This window comes from Oncorhynchus nerka, linkage group LG27, assembly GCF_034236695.1.
Source record: "Oncorhynchus nerka isolate Pitt River linkage group LG27, Oner_Uvic_2.0, whole genome shotgun sequence".
Taxonomy (NCBI): Eukaryota; Metazoa; Chordata; class Actinopteri; order Salmoniformes; family Salmonidae; genus Oncorhynchus; species Oncorhynchus nerka.
In genome coordinates, this window is record NC_088422.1 from 11,299,074 (window position 1) to 11,320,820 (window position 21,747).

Here is a 21,747-nt window from a genome sequence, read left to right on the forward strand (position 1 = left end):
AATTGAATTTACATTTTAGTGGGTTAATGTTCCCAGAAATCCATTGGCTATTATTCTCTGAATGTCCACTCGTATTTTCTTTATTGCTTTTTATTTTTTGTTTTCATTGTTTTCTTTCGTCAACACTATGAAAATCTCGTGCATCCAAACAGCACGCCTTATGAATGGAAACAAATGAATCTACTGATACTGTCCCTGCTTTCATGACGTAACATGAAGAAGGCAATTCGCCTCCCTCGCTGTTGAACTGATTGAAAAGAGCGGAGTTCGTGGCAGAAGTCAAACTGGTCTGGGACGCTGAGGAAAGCCACAGGACCACATTCCCATTGAACTGGAGCAGACAGTAGTCGTGAACGACGGAGCCTGGACCGCGTGGTGAAGAGGTGGGTGAACCAATCAGCGAAACATCTATTAGCATGCATGACAAAGGAGATGGTAACTGCGCTGAAACAAGTGCATGGGGGAAAATGTTCTATAATAGATTATGGTTTAGTTAGTTTAAGGTCTGTGTTCAATGCACTGTGCCGTGTGAGGCAGGGTCAAGTGCAGAGTTGGGTAGGTTACTTTCTAAGTAATAATACTCCGTTGGGGTAACCCGTTAGTTACTAGTTGCCTGTCCAACATTTTCATCAGTAAAATAATTTTTGGATTACCCCAAACTCAGTAACATAATCTGATTACGTTACTTTTGGTTTACATTCCCCTTGAGCGGCATTAGAGGAAGTCCAGGATCCATAAAATGCATTTGGTGTGTCATCATAGTGGTTGGTCTCTGACTTGTGGTCAGACTCGCTCAGGCAGAACAAATTTGCACATTTTTTTCGATGCTGATTTGAATGTCATTCAGAACACAGAAAGCTGTCATAATCTTTCTTTTTTTTTACAGAAACATCCTTTATGAATTTTTAAAAAATCCAAGAAGTAATCATCTAGTTTTTCAAAAGTATCTGTAATCTGATTACAGTATTTTTACTGGTAAAGTAACTGTGTGTAATCAGTTACACCCAGCCCTGGCCAAGTGAAGGATGATGGCCATTGTATCTCACCATAGATGGAATTATGGTCACAAAGGCTACATGGTTTATACTGGGCTGCTGCTATAGTTGTGACTTGTCATGAACCTGTCATAATGTCCTCTCATAATGTAGGCTGTCGTAAAGTAATTTCATAAAGTCATGTCATAATATAGGATGTCACAAAGTCATGTCATAATGTAGTCTGTCATAATGTAGGCTGTCATAAAGTCATGTCATAATGTAGGCTGTCATAAAGTTATGTCCTAAAGTCTGTCATAATGTAGGCTGTCATAAAGTTATGTCATAATGTAGGCTGTCATAATGTCTTTTTTTGTGTGAATTTTACCCCTTTTTCTCCCCAATTTCGTGGTATCCAATTGTTTTAGTAGCTACTATCTTGTCTCATCGCTACAACTCCCGTATGGGCTCGGGAGAGACGAAGGTTGAAAGTCATGCGTCCTCCGATACACAACCCAACCAAGTCACACTGCTTCTTAACACAGCAGCGAGCATCCAACCCGGAAGCCAGCCGCACCAATGTGTTGGAGGAAACACCGTGCACCTGGCAACCTTGGTTAGCGCGCACTGCGCCCGGCCTGCCACAGGAGTCGATGGTGCATGATGAGACAAGGACATCCCTACCGGCCAGGCCCTCCCTAACCCGGACGACGCTAGGCCAATTGTGCTTCGCCCCACGGACCTCCCGGTTGCGGCCGGTTACGACAGAGCCTGGGCGCGAACCCAGAGTCTCTGATGTCATAATGTAGACTGTTTTAGGCTGTTTTAAAGTCATGTCATAATGTAGACTGTCATAATGTTATGTCATAATGTAGGCTGTCATAAACTCATGTCATAGAGTTATGTCATAAAGTCATGTCATAATGTAAGCTGTTATAAAGTCAGGTCATAATTTAGGCTGTTTTAAGTCATGTCATAAAATTATGTCATAATGTAGACTGTCATAAAGTAATGTCATAATGTAGGCTGCCATAAAGTCTTGTTATAATGTAGGCTCTCATAAAGTCATGTCATAATGTAAGCTGTCATAAAGTCATGTCATAATGTAAGCTGTCATAAAGTCATGTCATAAAGTCATGGCATAATGTAGGCTGTCATAAAGTCATGTCACAATGTAGGCTGTCATAAAGTCATGTCATAATGTAGACTGTCATAAAGTAATGTCATAATGTAGGCTGCCATAAAGTCTTGTTGTAATGTAGGCTATCATAAAGTCTTGTTATAATGTAGTCTGTCATAAAGTCATGTCATAATGTAAGCTGTCATAAAGTCATGTCATAAAGTCATGGCATAATGTAGGCTGTCATAAAGTCATGTCATAATGTAGGCTGTCATAAAGTCATGTCATAATGTAGACTGTCATAAAGTAATGTCATAATGTAGGCTGCCATAAAGTCTTGTTATAATGTAGACTGTCATAATGTAGGCTCTCATAAAGTCATGTCATGATGTAGGCTGTCATAAAGTCATGTCATAATGTAGACTGTCATAAAGTAATTTTATAATGTAGGCTGTCATGAAGTCATGTCATAATGTAGACTGTCATAATGCAGGCTGTCATAATGTAGACTGTCATAATGTAGGCTGTCATAATGTAGGCTGTCATAATGTAGACTGTCATAATGTAGGCTGTCATAATGTAGGCTGTCATAATGTAGACTGTCATAATGTAGGCTGTCATAATGTAGGCTGTCATAATGTAGGCTGTCATAATGTAGACTGTCAGAATGTAGAATGTCATAATGTAGACTGTCATAATGTAGGCTGTCATAAAGTCATGGCATAATGTAGGCTCTCATAAAGTCATGTCATGATGTAGGCTGTCATAAAGTCATGTCATAATGTAGGCTGTCATAAAGTAATTTTATAATGTAGGCTGTCATGAAGTCATGTCATAATGTAGACTGTCATAATGCAGGCTGTCATAATGTAGACTGTCATAATGTAGGCTGTCATAATGTAGGCTGTCATAATGTAGGCTGTCATAATGTAGGCTGTCATAATGTAGACTGTCATAATGTAGACTGTCATAATGTAGGCTGTCATAATGTAGGCTGTAGACTGTCATAATGTAGGCTGTCATAATGTAGGCTGTCATAAAGTCATGGCATAATGTAGGCTCTCATAAAGTCATGTCATGATGTAGGCTGTCATAAAGTCATGTCATAATGTAGACTGTCATAAAGTAATTTTATAATGTAGGCTGTCATGAAGTCATGTCATAATGTAGACTGTCATAATGCAGGCTGTCATAATGTAGACTGTCATAATGTAGGCTGTCATAATGTAGGCTGTCATAATGTAGACTGTCATAATGTAGACTGTCATAATGTAGACTGTCATAATGTAGGCTGTCATAATGTAGGCTGTCATAATGTAGAATGTCATAATGTAGACTGTCATAATGTAGGCTGTCATAAAGTCATGGCATAATGTAGGCTGTCATAAAGTCATGTCATAATGTAGGCTCTCATAAAGTCAAGTCATAATGTAGACTGTCATAAAGTCATGTCATAATGTAGACTGTCAAAGTAATTTTATACTGTAGGCTGTCATGAAGTAATGTTATAATGTAGGCTGTCATAAAGTCATGTCATAATGTAGGCTGTCATAAAGTCATGTTATAATGTAGGCTGTCATAAAGTCATGTCATAATGTAGGCTCTCATAAAGTCTTGTTATAATGTAGTCTGTCATAAAGTCATGTTATAATGTAATCTGTCATAAAGTCATGTCATATTTGCAGCCAGAAATACAAACTCGATGAGATATAATTACTGTGTGTGTGTGTGTGTGTGTGTGCGTGTGTGCGTGCGTGCGTGCGTGCGTGTGTGTGTGCATGTGCATGTGTAGGGAGACGTGTGTGTGCATAATAAATAATAAATAATTCGTCTTTGACTGAGAAAGAGAAAGAGGGACAACTGATTGTGTTGCAGGTGGAATAGAGAGACCCTGTTAACCTCAGCTACTTACCAGCAGTGACCGCCAATCAGCAGATATCAGTGGACTGTTTTCATTCATTGTTGTTGAAGAGAGACAGAGAGGAGAGGGAGGCAGGGAGCTTTACATTACTAGGGCTGGGTGCATTGATGTTTGGGGGTTGGGTGCGTTGATGTTTGGGGGTTGGGTGCATTTATGTTTGGGGGTTGGGTGTATTGATGTTAGCTCAGTGATTGGAGCAGATGCTTTGATATGCCTCGGAGACCTAGCTTGCTTCTCATGTAGAGCCTTAAGCCATGGCCATATGGCCTCAAATGATATAGTAGGATGAAGACACATGTTCCTTGTTTTTTTGTGTGTTTTTTGTTTATCTTGTCAATGACTGCATTGGGTATAGTAATAATAAAATGGGTCGTTAAATAGTATAAACGTGTCATACTGTTCCAGAGTCTGTGCATAAAGCCACAGACTGAGTGATGTGTAATGGAGCAGCTCAGGGAATATGCTCTTGTGTTTATCATTTCACTAAGCTGTCTACATCAGCACAAGAGCTACTATGTGGCACAGGCCTAGCTCTGTCTGCAGCCAGGGGGATGAGGTAGGAAGCCATTGACAGGCAAACAGACCAGACAGAGAGGCAGGCAGGCAGGCAGGCAGGCAGACGAAGCCTCTCTAAAACACAGACAGACAGACAGACAGACAGACAGACAGACAGACAGACAGACAGACAGACAGACAGACAGACAGACAGACAGACAGACAGACAGACAGACAGAGGGAGGGAGTCTCTCTAAAATTGCTCCCTTAGCTCTAGCCTGCCTGGGGCAACAGGAGAGGCAGCTAATCCTAGCTAAAGGCTGGAACTGGAACTGAACTGGACACAGCCAGCATGCAGTCAACACACAACAGCTGCTCTAGCAGGAAGGAAAGAGAGTTTGGAAAGTTATTGTTTGCACAGGCACCCCCATGGCTCCATACTCGGGATTGGTGGATTGGTTGAATAGTCTGGATTGTTCTGAAGGTGGGGGACCGGCTGGCTGTGTCTGTGTCCCGTATGGCACCCTAATCCCTGTAAAAGTGGACTACTTTTTTACCAGAACTCTATGGGCCCCTCTTCCCTATATAATGCACTACCCTATGGGCCCCTATTCCCTATATAATGCACTACGCTCTGGGCCCCGGTCAAAAGTAGTGCACAATGTAGGGAACAGGGTAACATTTGGGACGAGCCTGTATTTATTAAAACGGTGATTCATGAGAAGTCAATTATAGGAGACTATACTGTAGGATCTATTATAGGAGACTATACTGTAGGATCTATTATAGGAGACTATACTGTAGGATCTTATATAGGAGACTATACTGTAGGATCTATTATGGGAGACTATACTGTAGGATCTTGTATAGGAGACTATACTGTAGGATCTATTATAGGAGACTATACTGTAGGATCTTGTATCGGAGACTATACTGGAGGATATATTATAGGATACTATACTGTAGGATCTTGAATAGGAGACTATACTGTAGGATCTATTATAGGAGACTATACTGTAGGATCTTATATAGGAGACTATACTGTAGGATCTATTATAGGAGACTATACTGTAGGATCTATTATAGGAGACTATACTGTAGGATCTTGTATAGGAGACTATACTGTAGGTTCAATTTGGCCATATCTCTACTAATGATATTGGCTTGGGCACTTGGCCCCTCCCATCTGGGCCCCTGAACAGCTGCAAATCCCCACATTTCACTCAGTGTCTTGCTTGGAACTGCAAATCCCCTTTATAGGGGATCACCCTTCTGAATATTTTCCACTGTGAGTAAGGGTTTATCCCAAATTGTACCCTATTCCCTATGTAGTGCACTACTTTTGACAGGTCTCCCATAGGGAATAGGGTTTCATTTGAGACTTAACCTACTGTAACTAAGGAGACTTTAATAGATGAGTCGTGGGCACAGATAAGAGGGCTTGAATTAAAAGGCTCGTAGAGTTGAGCAGATAAAATGACTGGAAGAACACAAGTATTTAGGATATTGTAGTACCTAGACTGCATAAAATGACTGGAAGAACACAAGTATTTAGGATATTGTAGTACCTAGACTGCATAAAATGACTGGAAGAACACAAGTATTTAGGATATTGTAGTACCTAGACTGCATAAAATGACTGGAAGAACACAAGTATTTAGGATATTGTAGTACCTAGACTGCATAAAATGACTGGAAGAACACAAGTATTTAGGATATTGTAGTACCTAGACTGCATCTACACATGTTGCCTGTTATTGGATGTTGTATTCTCTCTTGACTATCACCTGCCAATAAAAAACATGATGAGATCAGAATCAGATTCACAGAGTTTAGGTCTCCGGGTTGAAGTTTCCCCTAGGTACAGATCTAGGATCAGCTTCCATTCCTCTAATGTTAACCTTAACCATTAGTGGGGGAAATAGAAAACAGGCACAAGATCAGGGCCTAGTGGCATTTTCACCTTACAAGTGTGGTCCAGAGTCAGCAAAGGTAACGGAGTTGTAAATAAAGTATGTTATGAGGCCCCAAACGGGACTTATCGTAGACTGTCACTGGCTTGTGTTTCTTTAGCATTTGATTTCAATCCCGAAAAGGTTCAGCATTAGCTGACCTATAAATGAAGGGGAAAGGGAATACCTAATCAAATGTGCACTGTCTGAACATAGAGATCCTATTCAGGAACAGTGAAACGACACTAGGCTGATCCAGGAACAGTGAAACGACACCAGGCTGCTCCAGGAACAGTGAAACGACACTAGGCTGCTCCAGGAACAGTGAAACGACACTAGGTTGCTCCAGGAACAGTGAAACGACACTAGGCTGCTCCAGGAACAGTGAAACGACACTAGGTTGCTCCAGGAACAGTGAAACGACACTAGGCTGCTCCAGGAACAGTGAAACGACACTAGGCTGCTCCAGGAACAGTGAAACGACACTAGGCTGATCCAGGAACAGTGAAACGACACTAGGCTGCTCCAGGAACAGTGAAACGACACTAGGCTGCTCCAGGATCAGCGAAAGACACTGGGCTGCTCCAGGATCAGCGAAAGACACTGGGCTGCTCCAGGAACAGTGAAACGACACTAGGCTGCTCCAGGAACAGTGAAACGACACTAGGCTGCTCCAGGATCAGCGAAAGACACTAGGCTGCTCCAGGAACAGTGAAACGACACTAGGCAGCTCCAGGAACAGTGAAACGACACTAGGTTGCTCCAGGAACAGTGAAACGACACTAGGCTGATCCAGGAACAGTGAAACTACACTAGGCAGCTCCAGGAACAGTGAAACGACACTAGGCTGATCCAGGAACAGTGAAACTACACTAGGCAGCTCCAGGAACAGTGAAACGACACTAGGCTGATCCAGGAACAGTGAAACGACACTAGGCTGCTCCAGGAACAGTGAAACGACACTAGGCTGCTCCAGGATCAGCGAAAGACACTGGGCTGCTCCAGGATCAGCGAAAGACACTGGGCTGCTCCAGGAACAGTGAAACGACACTAGGCTGCTCCAGGAACAGTGAAACGACACTAGGCTGCTCCAGGATCAGCGAAAGACACTAGGCTGCTCCAGGAACAGTGAAACGACACTAGGCAGCTCCAGGAACAGTGAAACGACACTAGGCAGCTCCAGGATCAGCGAAAGACACTAGGCAGCTCCAGGAACAGTGAAACGACACTAGGCAGCTCCAGGAACAGTGAAACGACACTAGGCAGCTTCAGGAACAGTGAAACGACACTAGGCTGATCCAGGAACAGTGAAACGACACTAGGCAGCTCCAGGAACAGTGAAACGACACTAGGCTGATCCAGGAACAGTGAAACGACACTAGGCTGCTCCAGGAACAGTGAAACGACACTAGGCTGATCCAGGAACAGTGAAACTACACTAGGCAGCTCCAGGAACAGTGAAACGACACTAGGCTGATCCAGGAACAGTGAAACGACACTAGGCTGATCCAGGAACAGTGAAACGACACTAGGCAGCTCCAGGAACAGTGAAAGTGGATAGTAAAAAAGTTATCCATTGTAAACTGTTTCATATTTTCATATTATTCCAAATGCCGTGGAGTTTTGGGAGCCGCACGGCTACAATTAAGCATGATTGTTTTGCGTCTAAATTGCCTAAATTAAATGACTGTATTTCTGTCAGCCAGCCATTCATTGGTGGTTAGGTATCAGAGGGTAAGGATTCAGGGTTGGAGATGGGATTTGTCCCAAATGACATCCTTTATGCCCACATAGTGTAGGTCCCATAAGTTTTTGGTCAAAAGTAGTGCACTGTAAATGAGTTTCCATTTGGGCCGTAGAAGGGTCTCCACCAGTGCATGAGAACTGTACATACTACCACAGTGGAGGCAGGATAGAATGGGTATTATCTAGGCTCAGGTCTGGGGAACAGAGAGATCAGATGGGGAGACTGACATCATTAAGAGTAAGTCCCCCACCGTCTAGCTTGCTGCTCAGTGCTGTTTGTGTTGTGTTGCTCTCTGGTCATCTGAGCCCTTACGGTGTTGATGCTGGCACACCGTCCCTTTTCAAATCTGAATCAACAATTAAACAAAGTAATAACGGATCACACAATAGCCATCGTTGGATCATTTACGTCTCTTGTATTTGCTAAATAAACCAAAAAATGTACTTTTTGAAATATATTTTTTACAGCATGTTCACATATACACACTTCAACAGCAGGATCATATGTAGAGGATTCTTACAACCCCCTCTGGCATCCTTCACTAAACAACAGTGAATACGCCATTTTGTTTAGTGAAGAATGCCAGAGGGGGTTCCAAGAATCACCTACATATGATCCTGCTGTTGAAGTGTGTATATGTGAACATGCTGTAAAGATCATGGATCATTCTGTTGAAGCTCGGCTGTTCCCCTCAGCCTAGAAGAAGGGCTGGATGTAGCATACATTGCACCTAACCAGCATCTGTGCCTGGGGGATTCTTTTGTTCATGTGGATGATGCGATAAATGAAATTTATGTGGGGCAGATTATCATGCAATTTAAACTGGGTGGAGTGGCGTGGCGTGTGTTTTTGTGTGTTTGAGTGTGTGTGTGTGTGTGTGTGTGTGTGCATGTGTACGGTGTGTGTGTGTTTGTGTGTGTGTTGTGGGGAGGCAGGGACAAAGCTAAGATCATTAGGGGGTAGAGAGGTGAGCATATGGGGCCTGAAATAGACACTGAGCCTGAACAAAGGAACTTTGAATGGCACCGAGTCTGAGGGTTGTGACTGCAGTGCGTACACTCTCATTGTTTCTGGAGTTATTATGACTGACTATCCCCACCTGGGCCTCAGATCCCCTTGGCCCCTCTGGTTCAGGTTCTATCCTCTCTCTATATTAATCCCTGTTTCAGGTTCTACCCTGTCTCTATTGTAATCCCTGTTTCAGATTCTATCCTGTCTCTATTGTAATCCCTGTTTCAGGTTCTATCCTCTCTCTATTGTAGTCCCTGTTTCAGGTTCTACCCTGTCTCTATTGTAGTCCCTGTTTCAGGTTCTATCCTCTCTCTATTGTAGTCCATGTTTCAGGTTCTACCCTGTCTCTATTGTAGTCCCTGTTTCAGGTTCTATCCTCTCTCTATTGTAGTCCCTGTTTCAGGTTCTATCCTCTCTATTGTAGACTTCGTATTATATTGACACAAGTCCTGCTGAGACTGAGGCTGTCCTAACAGTGTTTGTAACATGAACACTGTGTTTGTTAGTCATTTATACTGTATACAACATAGCACATTTTTGTTCAAATCAGTGTAATCAACCTCCATGTTATATTTTCAGAAAGCAGCACTGGGACTGAACTGAAATGCAACCCTGCCTTGAGTGGCCGCGCAGCAACTTCCATGTTACACAATTATTTGTTACCATGTCCATGGTTCCCATAATGGAGCGGTGTTTCTCATGGCCCTTCCACATGGCTCTTTATAAGCTATTAGCTGTAGTAGTAATCAGGGTCCCTTTGATCCACCTCCGTTCATTGGTACTTCCTCTTCCTCTGCACGGAGGCTCCCCTATGACCTCTGGGGACCTTTGGTGACCTGTGACCTCAGAGCACAGGGCTGCAGCATCCCTCCCCGGGGCTGCTCCTGTTACACCTGGCAGGCCTCCGGACAAACACACCTGTCTGTCTGCCTGTCTGTCTGTCTGCCTGTCCGTCTCTCTGTCTGTCGGTCTATTTGTCCGTCCTTCTGAGAGACTAACCGAGACCGTCCCCTCTGTGTGTTTCGCCTCATTCTCTTTGCATCAGTCAATGGCTTTATTCGGTGGAAGTTGTCATGACAGAGCAATAGGCCATGCATTAATGCCTCAGCCTGTCACATAAGGTCATGTAAGGTCATGCATCAATGCCTCAGCCTGTCACATAAGGTCATGCAAGGTCATGTCAGGTCATGTAAGGTCACATAAGGTCATACATTAATGCCTCAACTTGTCACATAAGGTCATTTAAGGTCATGTAAGGTCATGTAAGGTCATGCATTAATGCCTCAGCCTGTCACATAAGGTCATGTAAGGTCACGTAAGGTCATGCATTATTATTATTTTTTCTCTGCTTTAAAATGAAAAACCCCTTTGATTAGGGCACAATTACAGTATAAGTGTAAACACCATTATGAAAAATAACAATAACCATCATAACAGTTTAAATTACATTTTTACTGTATGTACACTACATGGTCATTAGTATGTGGACACTTTCAAATTAGTGGATTCGGCTAATTCAGCCACACCCGTTGCTGACAGGTGTATAAAATCGAGCAGACAGCCATGCAATCTCCATAGACAAACATTGTCAGTAGAATGGGCCGTACTGAAGAGCTCAGTGACTTTCAACGTAGCATCGACGTAGTGTGCCACCTTTCCAACAAGTCAGTTTGTCAAATGTCTGCACTGCTAGAGCTGCCCCGGTCAGCTGTAAGTGCTGTTATTGTGAAGTGGGAACGTTTAGGTGCGACAACGGCTCAGCTGAAAGTGGTACTCCACACAAGTCCTTTTCTGAGATAACATAGACTCTGTGTGCAAAGCTGTCATCAAGGCATCTAAAATAAGAATCAAGAATCTAAAATAAAACAAACATTTTGATTTGTTTAACACTTTTCTGGTTACTACATGATTACATATGTGTTATTTCATAGTTTTGAAGTCGTCACCATTATTCTACAATGTAGAAAATAGTAAAAATAAAGAAAAACCCTTGAATGAGTAGGTGTGTCCAAACGTTTGACTGGTAATGTATATATTTTGTTTGCTATTCGAACGGTTATTACGGAGACCGAGGTCATTTGGCTGGCCAATTACTGTCATCTAAAATTCAATGAACGTCACAGCCCTACTTTTGAATGAAGGCCCATCAAAGACAGCTATTAGTGGCTGGGTGAACACACTGAGAGCTATGAACTGGCTGTGGAACACCGACTGAGTGCAACTATATCAGTCTCCTGCTAAAAAACAAGTCAATATTGGCCTGGAATAGAACTGAATGGAGAGGAGAGGGCTTTTCCCCTCCCCTTTACCTCCTCTCCTTTACCCCGTCCCTTCCCCTTTACTCCCTCCCTTTTACACCCTCCCCTTTACCCCCTCCCCTCCCCTTTACTCCCTCTACTTTACCCCTTCCCCTCCCCTTTACTCCCTCTACTTTACCCCTTCCCTCCCCTTTACACCCTCCCCTTTACCCCCTCCCCTTCCCTCCCATCCACTTTACCCCTCCCTCCCCTTTACAACCTCCCCTCCCCTTTACCCTCCCTCTCCCCTCCCTTTTACCCCCTCCCCTTTACCCCTCCCCCTCTCCTTTACCCCCTCCCCTTTACCCCTCTCTCCCTTTAACCCTCCCCTTTACTCTCTCCCCTTTACCCCTCCCTCCCCTTTACCCCCTCCCCTTTACTCTCTCCCCTTTACCCTCCCCTTTACTCTCTCCCCTTTACCCCTCCCTCCCCCCTTTCCCCTCCCCTTTACTCTCTCCCCTATACCCCTCCGCTCCCCTTTACAACCTCCCTCCCTCCCCTTTACCCCCTTCCCTCCCCTTTACCCCCCCTCCCCTCCCTTTACTCTCTCCCCTTTACCAATCGCCTCCCCGCCTCTCCCCTTTACTCTCTCCCCTTTACCCCTCCTCTCCCTTTACCCCCTTCCCTCCCTTTACTCTCTCCCTACCCCCTTTACTCTCTCCCCTCCCCTTTACCCCTTCTTCCCTCCCCTGTACTCTCTCCCCTTTACCACCTCCCCTCCCCTTTACTCTCTCCCATTTACCACCTCTTTACCCTCCCCTTTACTCTCTCCCATTTACCCCTCCCCTCCCCTTTACTCTCTCCCATTTACCCTCCCCTCCTCCCCTTTACCCCCTCCCTCCCCTTTACCCCCTTCCCTTTACCCCTCCCCTGCCTCCCCTCTCTCCCCTTTACCTCCCTACCCCCCCTTACTCTCTCCCATTTACCCCTCCCCTCCCCTTTACTCTCTCCCATTTACCCCCCCCTCCACTTTGCCCCTCCCCTTTCCCCTGTACTCTCTCCCCTTTACCCCCCTCCCCTTTACCCCCTCCCCTGTACTCTCTCCCTTTACCCTCCGCTCCCCCCCTCCCCCCCCCCCCTTTCCCCCCTCCCCTGTACTCTCTCCCATTTACCACCTCCCTCCCCTTTACCCCCTCCCTCCCCTTTACCCCCTCCCCTGTACTCTCTCCCCTTTACTTTCTCCCCTCCCCTTTACCTCTCCCTCCCCCCCCCCCCTGTACTCTCTCCCCTTTACCACCTCCCCTTTACCCCCTCCCCTTTACTCTCTCCCTCCCTTTACCCCCTCCCCTGTACTCTCTCCCCTTTACCCCCTCCCTGTACTCTCTCCCCTTTACCCCTCCCCTTTACCCCCTCCCTGTACTCTCTCTCCCCTTTACCCCCTCCCTGTACTCTCTCCCCTTTACCCCCTCCCCTGTACTCTCTCCCCTTTACCCCCTCCCCAGTACTCTCTCCCCTTTACCCCCTCCCCTGTACTCCCTACCCTCCCCTTTACCCCCTCCCCTGTACTCTCTCCCCTTTACCCCCTCCCCTGTACTCTCTCCCCTTTACCCCTCCCCTTTACCCCCTCCCCTTTACCCCCTCCCCAGTACTCTCTCCCCTTTACCCCCTCCCCTGTACTCTCTCCCCTTTACCCCCTCCCCTGTACTCTCTCCCCTTTACCCCCTCCCCTGTACTCTCTTCCCTTTACCCCCTCCCCTGTACTCTCTCCCCTGTACCCCCTCCCCTGTACTCTCTCCCCTTTACCCCCTCCCCCTTTACCCCTCCCTTTACCCCCTCCCCTCCCCTACTCTCTTCCCTTTACCCCCTCCCCTGTACTCTCTCCCCTTTACCCCCTCCCCTTTACTCTCCCCCTCCCCTTTACCCCCTCCCCTTTACCCCTCTCTCCCTCCCCTTTCCCCCCTCCCCTCTACTCTCTTCCCTTTACCCCCTCCCCTGTACTCTCTCCCCTTTACCCCCTCCCCTTTACCCCCTCCCCTGTACTCTCTTCCCTTTACCCCCTCTCCTGTACTCTCTCCCCTTTACCCCCTCCCCTGTACTCTCTCCCTTTACCCCCTCCCCTTTACTCTCTCCCATTTACCACCTCCCCTCCCCTTTACTCTCTCCCATTTACCCCTCCTCCCCTTTACCCCCTCCCTGTACTCTCTCCCCTTTACTCTCTCCCCTCCCCTTTACCCCCTCCCCTGTACTCTCTCCCCTTTACCACCTCCCCTTTACCCCCTCCCCTTTACTCTCTCCCCTCCCTTTACCCCCTCCCTGTACTCTCTCCCCTTTACTCTCTCCCTCCCCTGTACTCTCTCCCCTTTACCCCTCCCCTTTACCCCCTCCCCTGTACTCTCTCCCCTTTACCCCTCCCCTTTACCCCCTCCCTGTACTCTCTCCCCTTTACCCCTCCCCTGTTCTCTCTCCCCTTTACCCCCTCCCCTGTACTCTCTCCCCTTTACCCCCTCCCCTGTACTCTCTCCCCTTTACCCCTCCCCTGTACTCTCTCCCCTTTACCCCTCCCCTGTACTCTCTCCCTTTACCACCTCCCCTCCCCTTTACCACCTCCCCTGTACTCTCTCCCCTTTACCCCTCCCCTTTACCCCCTCCCTGTACTCTCTCCCCTTTACCCCTCCCCTGTACTCTCTCCCCTTTACCCCCCTCTCCCTGTACTCTCTCCCTTTACCCCCTCCCCTGTACTCTCTCCCCTTTACCACCTCCCTCCCCTTTACCCCCTCCCCTGTACTCTCTCCCCTTTACCCCTCCCCTGTACTCTCTCCCCTTTACCACCTCCCTCCCCTTTACCACCTCCCTCCCCTTTACTCTCTCCCATTTACCCCTCCCCTCCCCTTTACCCCCTCCCCTCCACTTTACCCTCTCCCTCCCTTTATCCCCTCCCCTCCACTTTACTCCCTCCCCTTTACCCCTCCTCTACCCCCTCCCCTCCTTCACTAGTCCAGTATAAAGGGCCATTACACTGCTGTGTGGCTCAGTGTTTTGCCGATAAGGGATTTGTTGAGGCGAACTGGTCTGTGTGCTGCGTTGTCCACCTACCTGCATAGCAGTTACATCTCTGATACGACTGCCTACCTACACTAGAGGTAGGGTTTGACATATTCTAAAACACTTGGGCTGGTTTCCCAGACACATATTATGCCAAGTCCTGGATTATAAAGCAACTCTCCATTGAGAATGCTTTTTACTTCATGACTAGGCTTAATCTGCGTTTGGGAAACAAGCAATTAGAGTAGAATTTTTGTTTAAACATCTTCTAGTCGTGTCCTTCAGTTGTCCTTCAATTGCTTCTTAAAATAGTTTTCCACACAGTGATACAGCATATTATTTTGGGAACTCTGTGGGCTGGGATTTGAAGGCTCTTGTTTGACAATGTTATGAGTTTTATTTTAAGAAACATATTTCGCTCCCTTGTTTTATTTATGTACTAAGGAGTACAGCGTATTCTCTCTGCATTTAATATTTAATCATATTTGAACATAGCATCTGAACTCAGATGTCTATCTTCGATTTATGTACGTATTAAGTAAATGTTCACCTATATTGTTTTTGAGATATGGTAAGATATGGTATTCAGGTTGATTTTAATCATAACAGACTTTTATGGATTGTCCGTCTTGCTTCCAAATTGTATAATAAACACAATCTCTTTCCCTTATCACATTCCAGATCTTGAAAGCCAGAGTTACGGGGTTAACATACCAGTGGAAATCCATCCTTACCAGTGTTCTAGAACCATGAGCAGTAACTACAGTGTGTCCCTGCTTGGCCCGTCCCCATGGGGCTTCAGACTGCAGGGTGGAAAAGACTTCAACATGCCACTCACCATCTCCAGGGTGAGTACACGCACACACACGCACGCACGCACGCACGCACGCACGCACGCACGCACGCACGCACGCACGCCCACACACACACACACACACACACACACACACACACACACACACACACAACCCCTTCCATCTCCTCTTGCTTGACACCCTCTATTCCCTGAAATGTCCTCTGGTTGGAGCAAGCATTGGTCCCTACTTTTTAATCTTAACCCCCTCCCCCTCAATCCCTTTCTACCAGCCCACTTCACAAACCTCCTCTCAGCTCTAGATTGGCTACCATCCCTAAGAAGCCATCTGGCTGTTGACGGATGTAAAAGATGATGTGCTTTCCTTAGCTCTCCCGGTGAAACTGGCATACTGTCCAAACAGGCAACGCACTGAGGGCAGTAGTAGCCTAATTGGTAGGTTATCTGGCTATGCGAGGTTTTGGTGCATTGACAAAATGAATGCCCAGCTAACAAATGTCGGTTCCCAGAACATTCCTGGAACTATTTTTTGGGGTGTGGGAACGTTCTGTGCTAGCTAGGTACAGTGCTAGTAATGTAATGATACAACAAGACCTGCTTATAGGGGCAATATGCAATTGGTAGATCAATTTTTTGAACTTTTAAATAAATTATATACCTATTGATTCTTAAATAAAATAACTTATCGTTATTTCAACTGTCATTCCCCATTACCACCCAAAATGTCTGGGCCAATCTTTCTCCTAGACCACTGGTTCTCAATCCTGGTCCTGGGGACCCAAAGGGGGGCACATTCTGGTTTTTTTTCCCTTAAGGCTACAAACCTGATTCAAATCATCAAAGCCTTTTGATGAGTTAATCATTTGAATCAGGTGTGTAGTGCTAGGGCAAAAACTAAAATGTGCACCCCTTTGGATCCCCAGGACCAGGATTGAGAACCAGTGTCCTAGACTATTGGTCAGATGAGTTGCAACCCCCCACAAAGGTCAATCCAAACCAAATCTGGCACCACACTTATCTATTGAAAACAACTGAAGCCATACACTGTTTATGCGCCCGACCTACTGTATACAATGGTAGATTTACACATGTATGGGCCACAGGAGGTTGGTGGCACCTTAATTGGGGAGGACGGGCTAGTGGTAAAATTGAACCAGAATTTAACTAGGCAAGTCAGTTAAGAACACATTTTTATTTCCTCTGACGGCCTACCCTGGCCAAACCCTGACGACGCTGTGCAAATTGTGCACCACCCTATGGGACTCCCAATCACCAGCCGGATGTGATATTTCCTGGATTCGAACCAGAGACTGTAGTGACACTGTTTGCAGCACTCGGGAGCCCAATGGCTGGAGCGGATAGAGTTGATTTCTATCAAACACATGATCCCATTCCAATTGCTCCGTTCCAGCCATTATTATGAGCCGTCCTCCCCTCAGCAGCCTCCACTGGACTCTGGGCAATATGTTGTCTAATGCTATGTTGGTAATGCACACCTCCCACGGTATAGAAATGAGTGGCAGAGAGAAGAGGCTCAGGGTGAATAAGAACTGGTGAGAGCTGGAGAGCCCCGCTGTAATGCCAGTCTATGACCTAACACTCTAATTGAACTCAGTTTCCCTCTGTTACATCTCTTGTGAGACATTACTCATACTCCATAAACACTATTGTTTTCATTTGGTACAAACCACACGAGAGACCGAGCCATTCAATTCCATTTAAAGACTGTGGATGGAGCCTTTGACCACTGAAGAGCGGCAAGGACCTATCAAATTTTCACGAAGAGAGGCCAAAGGACAATGGGCTCCTCCCAAACGGTACCCTATTCCCTTATTTAGTGCACTACTTTTGACTAGAGCCCTATCCCTATGGACCCTGGACATACACATAGGGAATAGGGTGTCGTTTGGGATGCAGTCCATACAGTAACAGATATGGACACTTCCCAATATAACTATAGTGGAGGTTCTCTGAAAAAGCCATGGGCGTAGGTTATTAGAAGCCCCAGTGGGGATGGCGGTCCATTGACGAGGACAGACATTGTTTTCAGATCTCCATACGTCAATGATTCTTGTTTTGCCGTGCCTTAACGAAATAACACTTGTCTTGTTTTCTGACCTCATTGTCTATGACTTAACAACCTCCCCCTCTCTCTGATGTGTCCACAGTTTCACAATTGTATTTTAGTAACACTTAAAATGCTTAATAACTTGTAACAGGCATGTACAGCGCCTTCAGAATGTATTCATACCCCTTGACTAATAGCACATATTGTTGTGTTACAGCCTGAATTCAAAATGGATTAACTAGATTTTTTTCTTCTTATCCATCTACCCACAATACCCAATAATGACATCACAATACCCCATAATGACATCACAATACCCCACAATGACATCACAATACCCCATAATGACATCACAATACCCCATAATGACATCACAATACCCCATAATGACAAAGTGAAAATTAATAAAAAATGTAGAAATGAAATACAGAATACTGAGGCTGTATAATGTTTTATTAATAGGCTCATAATATGTAATGTCTCTATATATAGCATATTATTTTGAGATGAAAACAAATAAGACCGTAGTAGGATAACATATATTAAGTAGAGTAGAACACCTCTGAGGACTCGAACTCTGCTCTTCACAGGGAATGATGTAGCACAGCTGGGGTGAGAACGCTGACAGAGAGAAGCTTGGCTAGACCTGCTGTGTTAGATTTGTAAATGTCCCTCCAAATACTGCGATGGCCACAGTCTCAACTGTGAACCCTGTGGGGAGCATCATTCATTCGTCACTCTGCCAGACCAACAGCTCAAAAAAACAAAAAAAGGCCTAGATTGATGGTGTTGCTTTTGGGGGTGTCAATACAATGTTACAGCTGAGATGTGAAAGAAAGCCACAGGAAGAGAGCTGAAGTGGACATTTTGGCTACTGGAGATTTTTCAGAGACTCTTGTTTACTGTTCAGTCTTTCTCAACTGTGTGCCAGCTAAGAGAACAGGCTTTCTTCAGGGTTACACCAACCCCTGTCTGTCCAGTGTTAGGGGGGGGGGTTGTCTCTAGACCCTGATCTGGGGTCAGATCTTACTTTCCCACGCTAATGGTTTGGGTTAGTATTAGGGGAGGGGAAGCTGATCCTAGATCTGTATTTAAGGGAATTTGGATTGACAGGCCCTACTCTCTTTAGTATTCATATTAATCCGACATGTTTGATGCCAAAACAACAGCTTATCACTTAGACACACAAATCAGTCTTTAACAGAGGACTGACTGCCTGTTGTGTTTTACTCTCGTATTAACGTTCATATTGAACCTGTTTGTGACATTGTGAACCTTTGTATGGTCAGTCTCAATGTGTCTGTATGCACATAAGATGAAAATTGAGAACGTAAAGAGACTAATTGTGTTTAGACGAGGTGCTCAACCCTTAACCCCCACACATTGACTCTCTACCAGTACCCCCTGTATAATAGCCTCGTTATTGTTATTTTATTGTGTTCCTTTTTATATATTTTTTAACTTTAGTTTATTTGGTAAATATTTTCTTAACTCTTTCTTGAGCAACATTGTTGGTTAAGGGCTTGTAAGTAAGCATTTCATGGTAAGGTCTATACTTGTATTCGGAGCATGTGACAAAGTTTGATTTGATTTAAACCCTTTAAATGTATTTTATATTGCACTACTTTTGACCAGAGGCCTATGGGCCCTAGTCGTAGACCTAGACCTAGTAGGTCCACTATATAGTGAATAGGGTGCTGATACAGACAATAACTTTTACTGATGGAGGCAGGATGATGACAAGCAGCAAATCCCAAACTGCAAAAATCACTAAAGCTGGAGACTCTTACCTTCCTCACTAGCTTTAAGCACCAGCTGTCAGAGCAGCTCACAGATCACTGCACCTGTACATAGCTCATCTGTAAATAGCCCATCCAATCTACCTCATCCCTAAACTGTATTTATTTATTTATCTTGCTCCTTTGCACCCCAGTATCTCTACTTGTACATTCATCCTCTGCACATTCCACCATTCCAGTGTTTAATTGCTATATTGTAATTACTTTGCCACTATGGCCTATTTATTACCTTATCTCTCTTATCTTACCTCATTTGCACACACTGTATATAGACTATTGTACTGTATTATTGACTGTATGTTTGTTTATTCCACGTGTAACTCTGTGTTGTTATATGTGTCGAACTGCCCTGCTTTATCTTGGCCAGGTCGCAGTTGTAAATGAGAACTTGTTCTCAACTAGCCTACCTGGTTAAATAAAGGGGAAATAAAAAATAAATACAAAAATCCCCTGTTTTAGCCATCTCACATGGTGATACAGGAACCATGCAGAGGAGCTAATCTACTCAGGCAACAGTACTCAAGATGTCATAGAAATGCCTCATCACTCTCAGCAGGTATCAAGTTATAGATGATGTATTTTTTTATCCTGCTGTTTCTGGGGAGGCTCGGAGTGACAGTCTTACAGTCATGTGCCTCTGTGCAGTCCCAAAGGCACTGCTTGTCTTTGTCTTTCACACTCAGACAATGTTGTCTTTCGGTTTCTCCGTCATTCTGTGAACACTCGGTTGTTATGACTATTTTAGGTTGGCGTCACTTAGTTTTGCAATGTTGTACCACGGGCTTGTGAATAAATGGGTGCCTTGTTTTCTTTAGGTCTCTGACACCATTATGCTGCTACTGCAAAGCCTTCATTCACTGTGTCTGCATGTCTGTTAACAAAGCCTTCATTCACTGCGTCTGCATGTCTGTTAACAAAGCCTTCATTCACTGTGTCTGCATGTCTGTTAACAAAGCCTTCATTCTCTGTGTCTGCATGTCTGCCTTCATTCACTGTGTCTGCATGTCTGTTAACAAAGCCTTCATTCTCTGTGTCTGCATGTCTGTTAACAAAGCCTTCATTCTCTGTGTCTGCATGTCTGTTAACAAAGCCTTCATTCACTGTGTCTGCATGTCTGTTAACAAAGCCTTCATTCACTGTGTCTGCATGTCTGTTAACAAAGCCTTCATTCACTGTGTCTGCATGTCTGTTAACAAAGCCTTCATTCACTGTGTCTGCATGTCTGTTAACAAAGCCTTCATTCAGCCTTCATTCTCTGTGTCTGCATGTCTGTTAACAAAGCCTTCATTCACTGTGTCTGCATGTCTGTTAACAAAGCCTTCATTCACTGTGTCATTCATGTCTGTTAACAAAGCCTTCATTCACTGTTCATTCAAAGCCTTCACCCTGTCTGCATGTCTGTTAACAAAGCCTTCATTCACCTGTCTGCATGTCTGTTAACAAAGCCTTCATTTCATTCACATTCCTGTCTGCATGTCTGTTAACAAAGCCTTCATTCACTGTGTCTGCATGTCTGTTAACAAAGCCTTCATTCACTGTGTCTGCATGTCTGTTAACAAAGCCTTCATTCACTGTGTCTGCATGTCTGTTAACAAAGCCTTCATTCACTGTGTCTGCATGTCTGTTAACAATGTCCTTCTTGACATGCTGATTCATGTGGTTCCCCAGGTCTTAGTGTATAGAGATATGAAGAACCTACTCAATTCTTTTTTTTTCTCCATTTTTTTTTCAAAATCTGTGAAATGCTTTACCTGCCTTGTCTTGTCTTTCTAACAAAAGCAGCTGAGATTAGCTCACCGGTTATGGTTGAATTGAAAGCCTTACTTGGAGAAACCATGGCTCTGAACACTGGGCCAGATTTTATATCTGGTTTGCAAGACATTACGTGATATAAAGTGTTCCGCAGCTTTCCGTGGCTTTGGCAAAGCCTGCAGTGAAGTATCTATGGGAACATAGTTCTCGCTGTGTCTCTTTATTAAGGGCATGTCAGGTCCAATTATAAGACAATGCAACACAGCTGTAGAGAAAAAAAAGCACGTTATTTTCAAGATGCACTGTATTGAATGAGTCAGTCGTCAGGTGAAGCAACTTGTTACAGGAATGTTGAATCAATGAAAACGGTCTTTGGCTTGTATCAGATTTTAAAACCCTCAGAACGCAATATAGATTCTTACTGACGGATTACTCACATCTATATAAAGAGTCTTGAGGCCGTGTTTTAATATCAAATTATTTCCCTCTTTTTTTCCCTTTATAACCTTGTATACGCTTGAATGCATTTGGTTTAAATAGACTCAATCAAATACATTAGAAGGAAAACTCCCCAATGGTATAACATCTATGTTTATGGTACAATCACTGGAAACGAGAGAGGCAGATATGGGATATGTTCATATTCCTGTATGGGAGGGGAAGTGATTTCAGTTGGTTTGTACTGTACCTTAGAAAGTATTCGCACCCCTTGACCTAATCCACATTTTGTTGTGTAATTAAATATATTTTTTCCTCACACAATCTACACACAATACCCATAATGACAAAGTGAAAATATGTTTTTTTAAATGTTT

At 44.6% G+C, this 21,747-nt stretch overlaps 1 protein-coding gene across 11 annotated transcripts in view; it reads left to right on the top strand.

The window, feature by feature from the left end:
• The first annotated feature begins 257 nt into the window (after positions 1-257).
• The window catches only part of pdlim5a (PDZ and LIM domain 5a), a 131,666-nt gene continuing 110,176 nt past the window's right edge, over positions 258-21,747 (top strand). For 10 of the 11 annotated variants that reach the window (XM_065011380.1, XM_065011383.1, XM_065011384.1 and 7 more), the window contains exons 1-2: positions 14,472-14,597; positions 15,181-15,347. In XM_065011380.1, the coding sequence (XP_064867452.1) occupies positions 15,249-15,347 (99 nt within the window). In that variant the 5' untranslated portion in view covers positions 14,472-14,597; positions 15,181-15,248. Of the gene's footprint in view, positions 384-14,471; positions 14,598-15,180; positions 15,348-21,747 lie in introns of those variants that run through there. The other variant, XM_065011381.1, reaches the window with a different exon arrangement.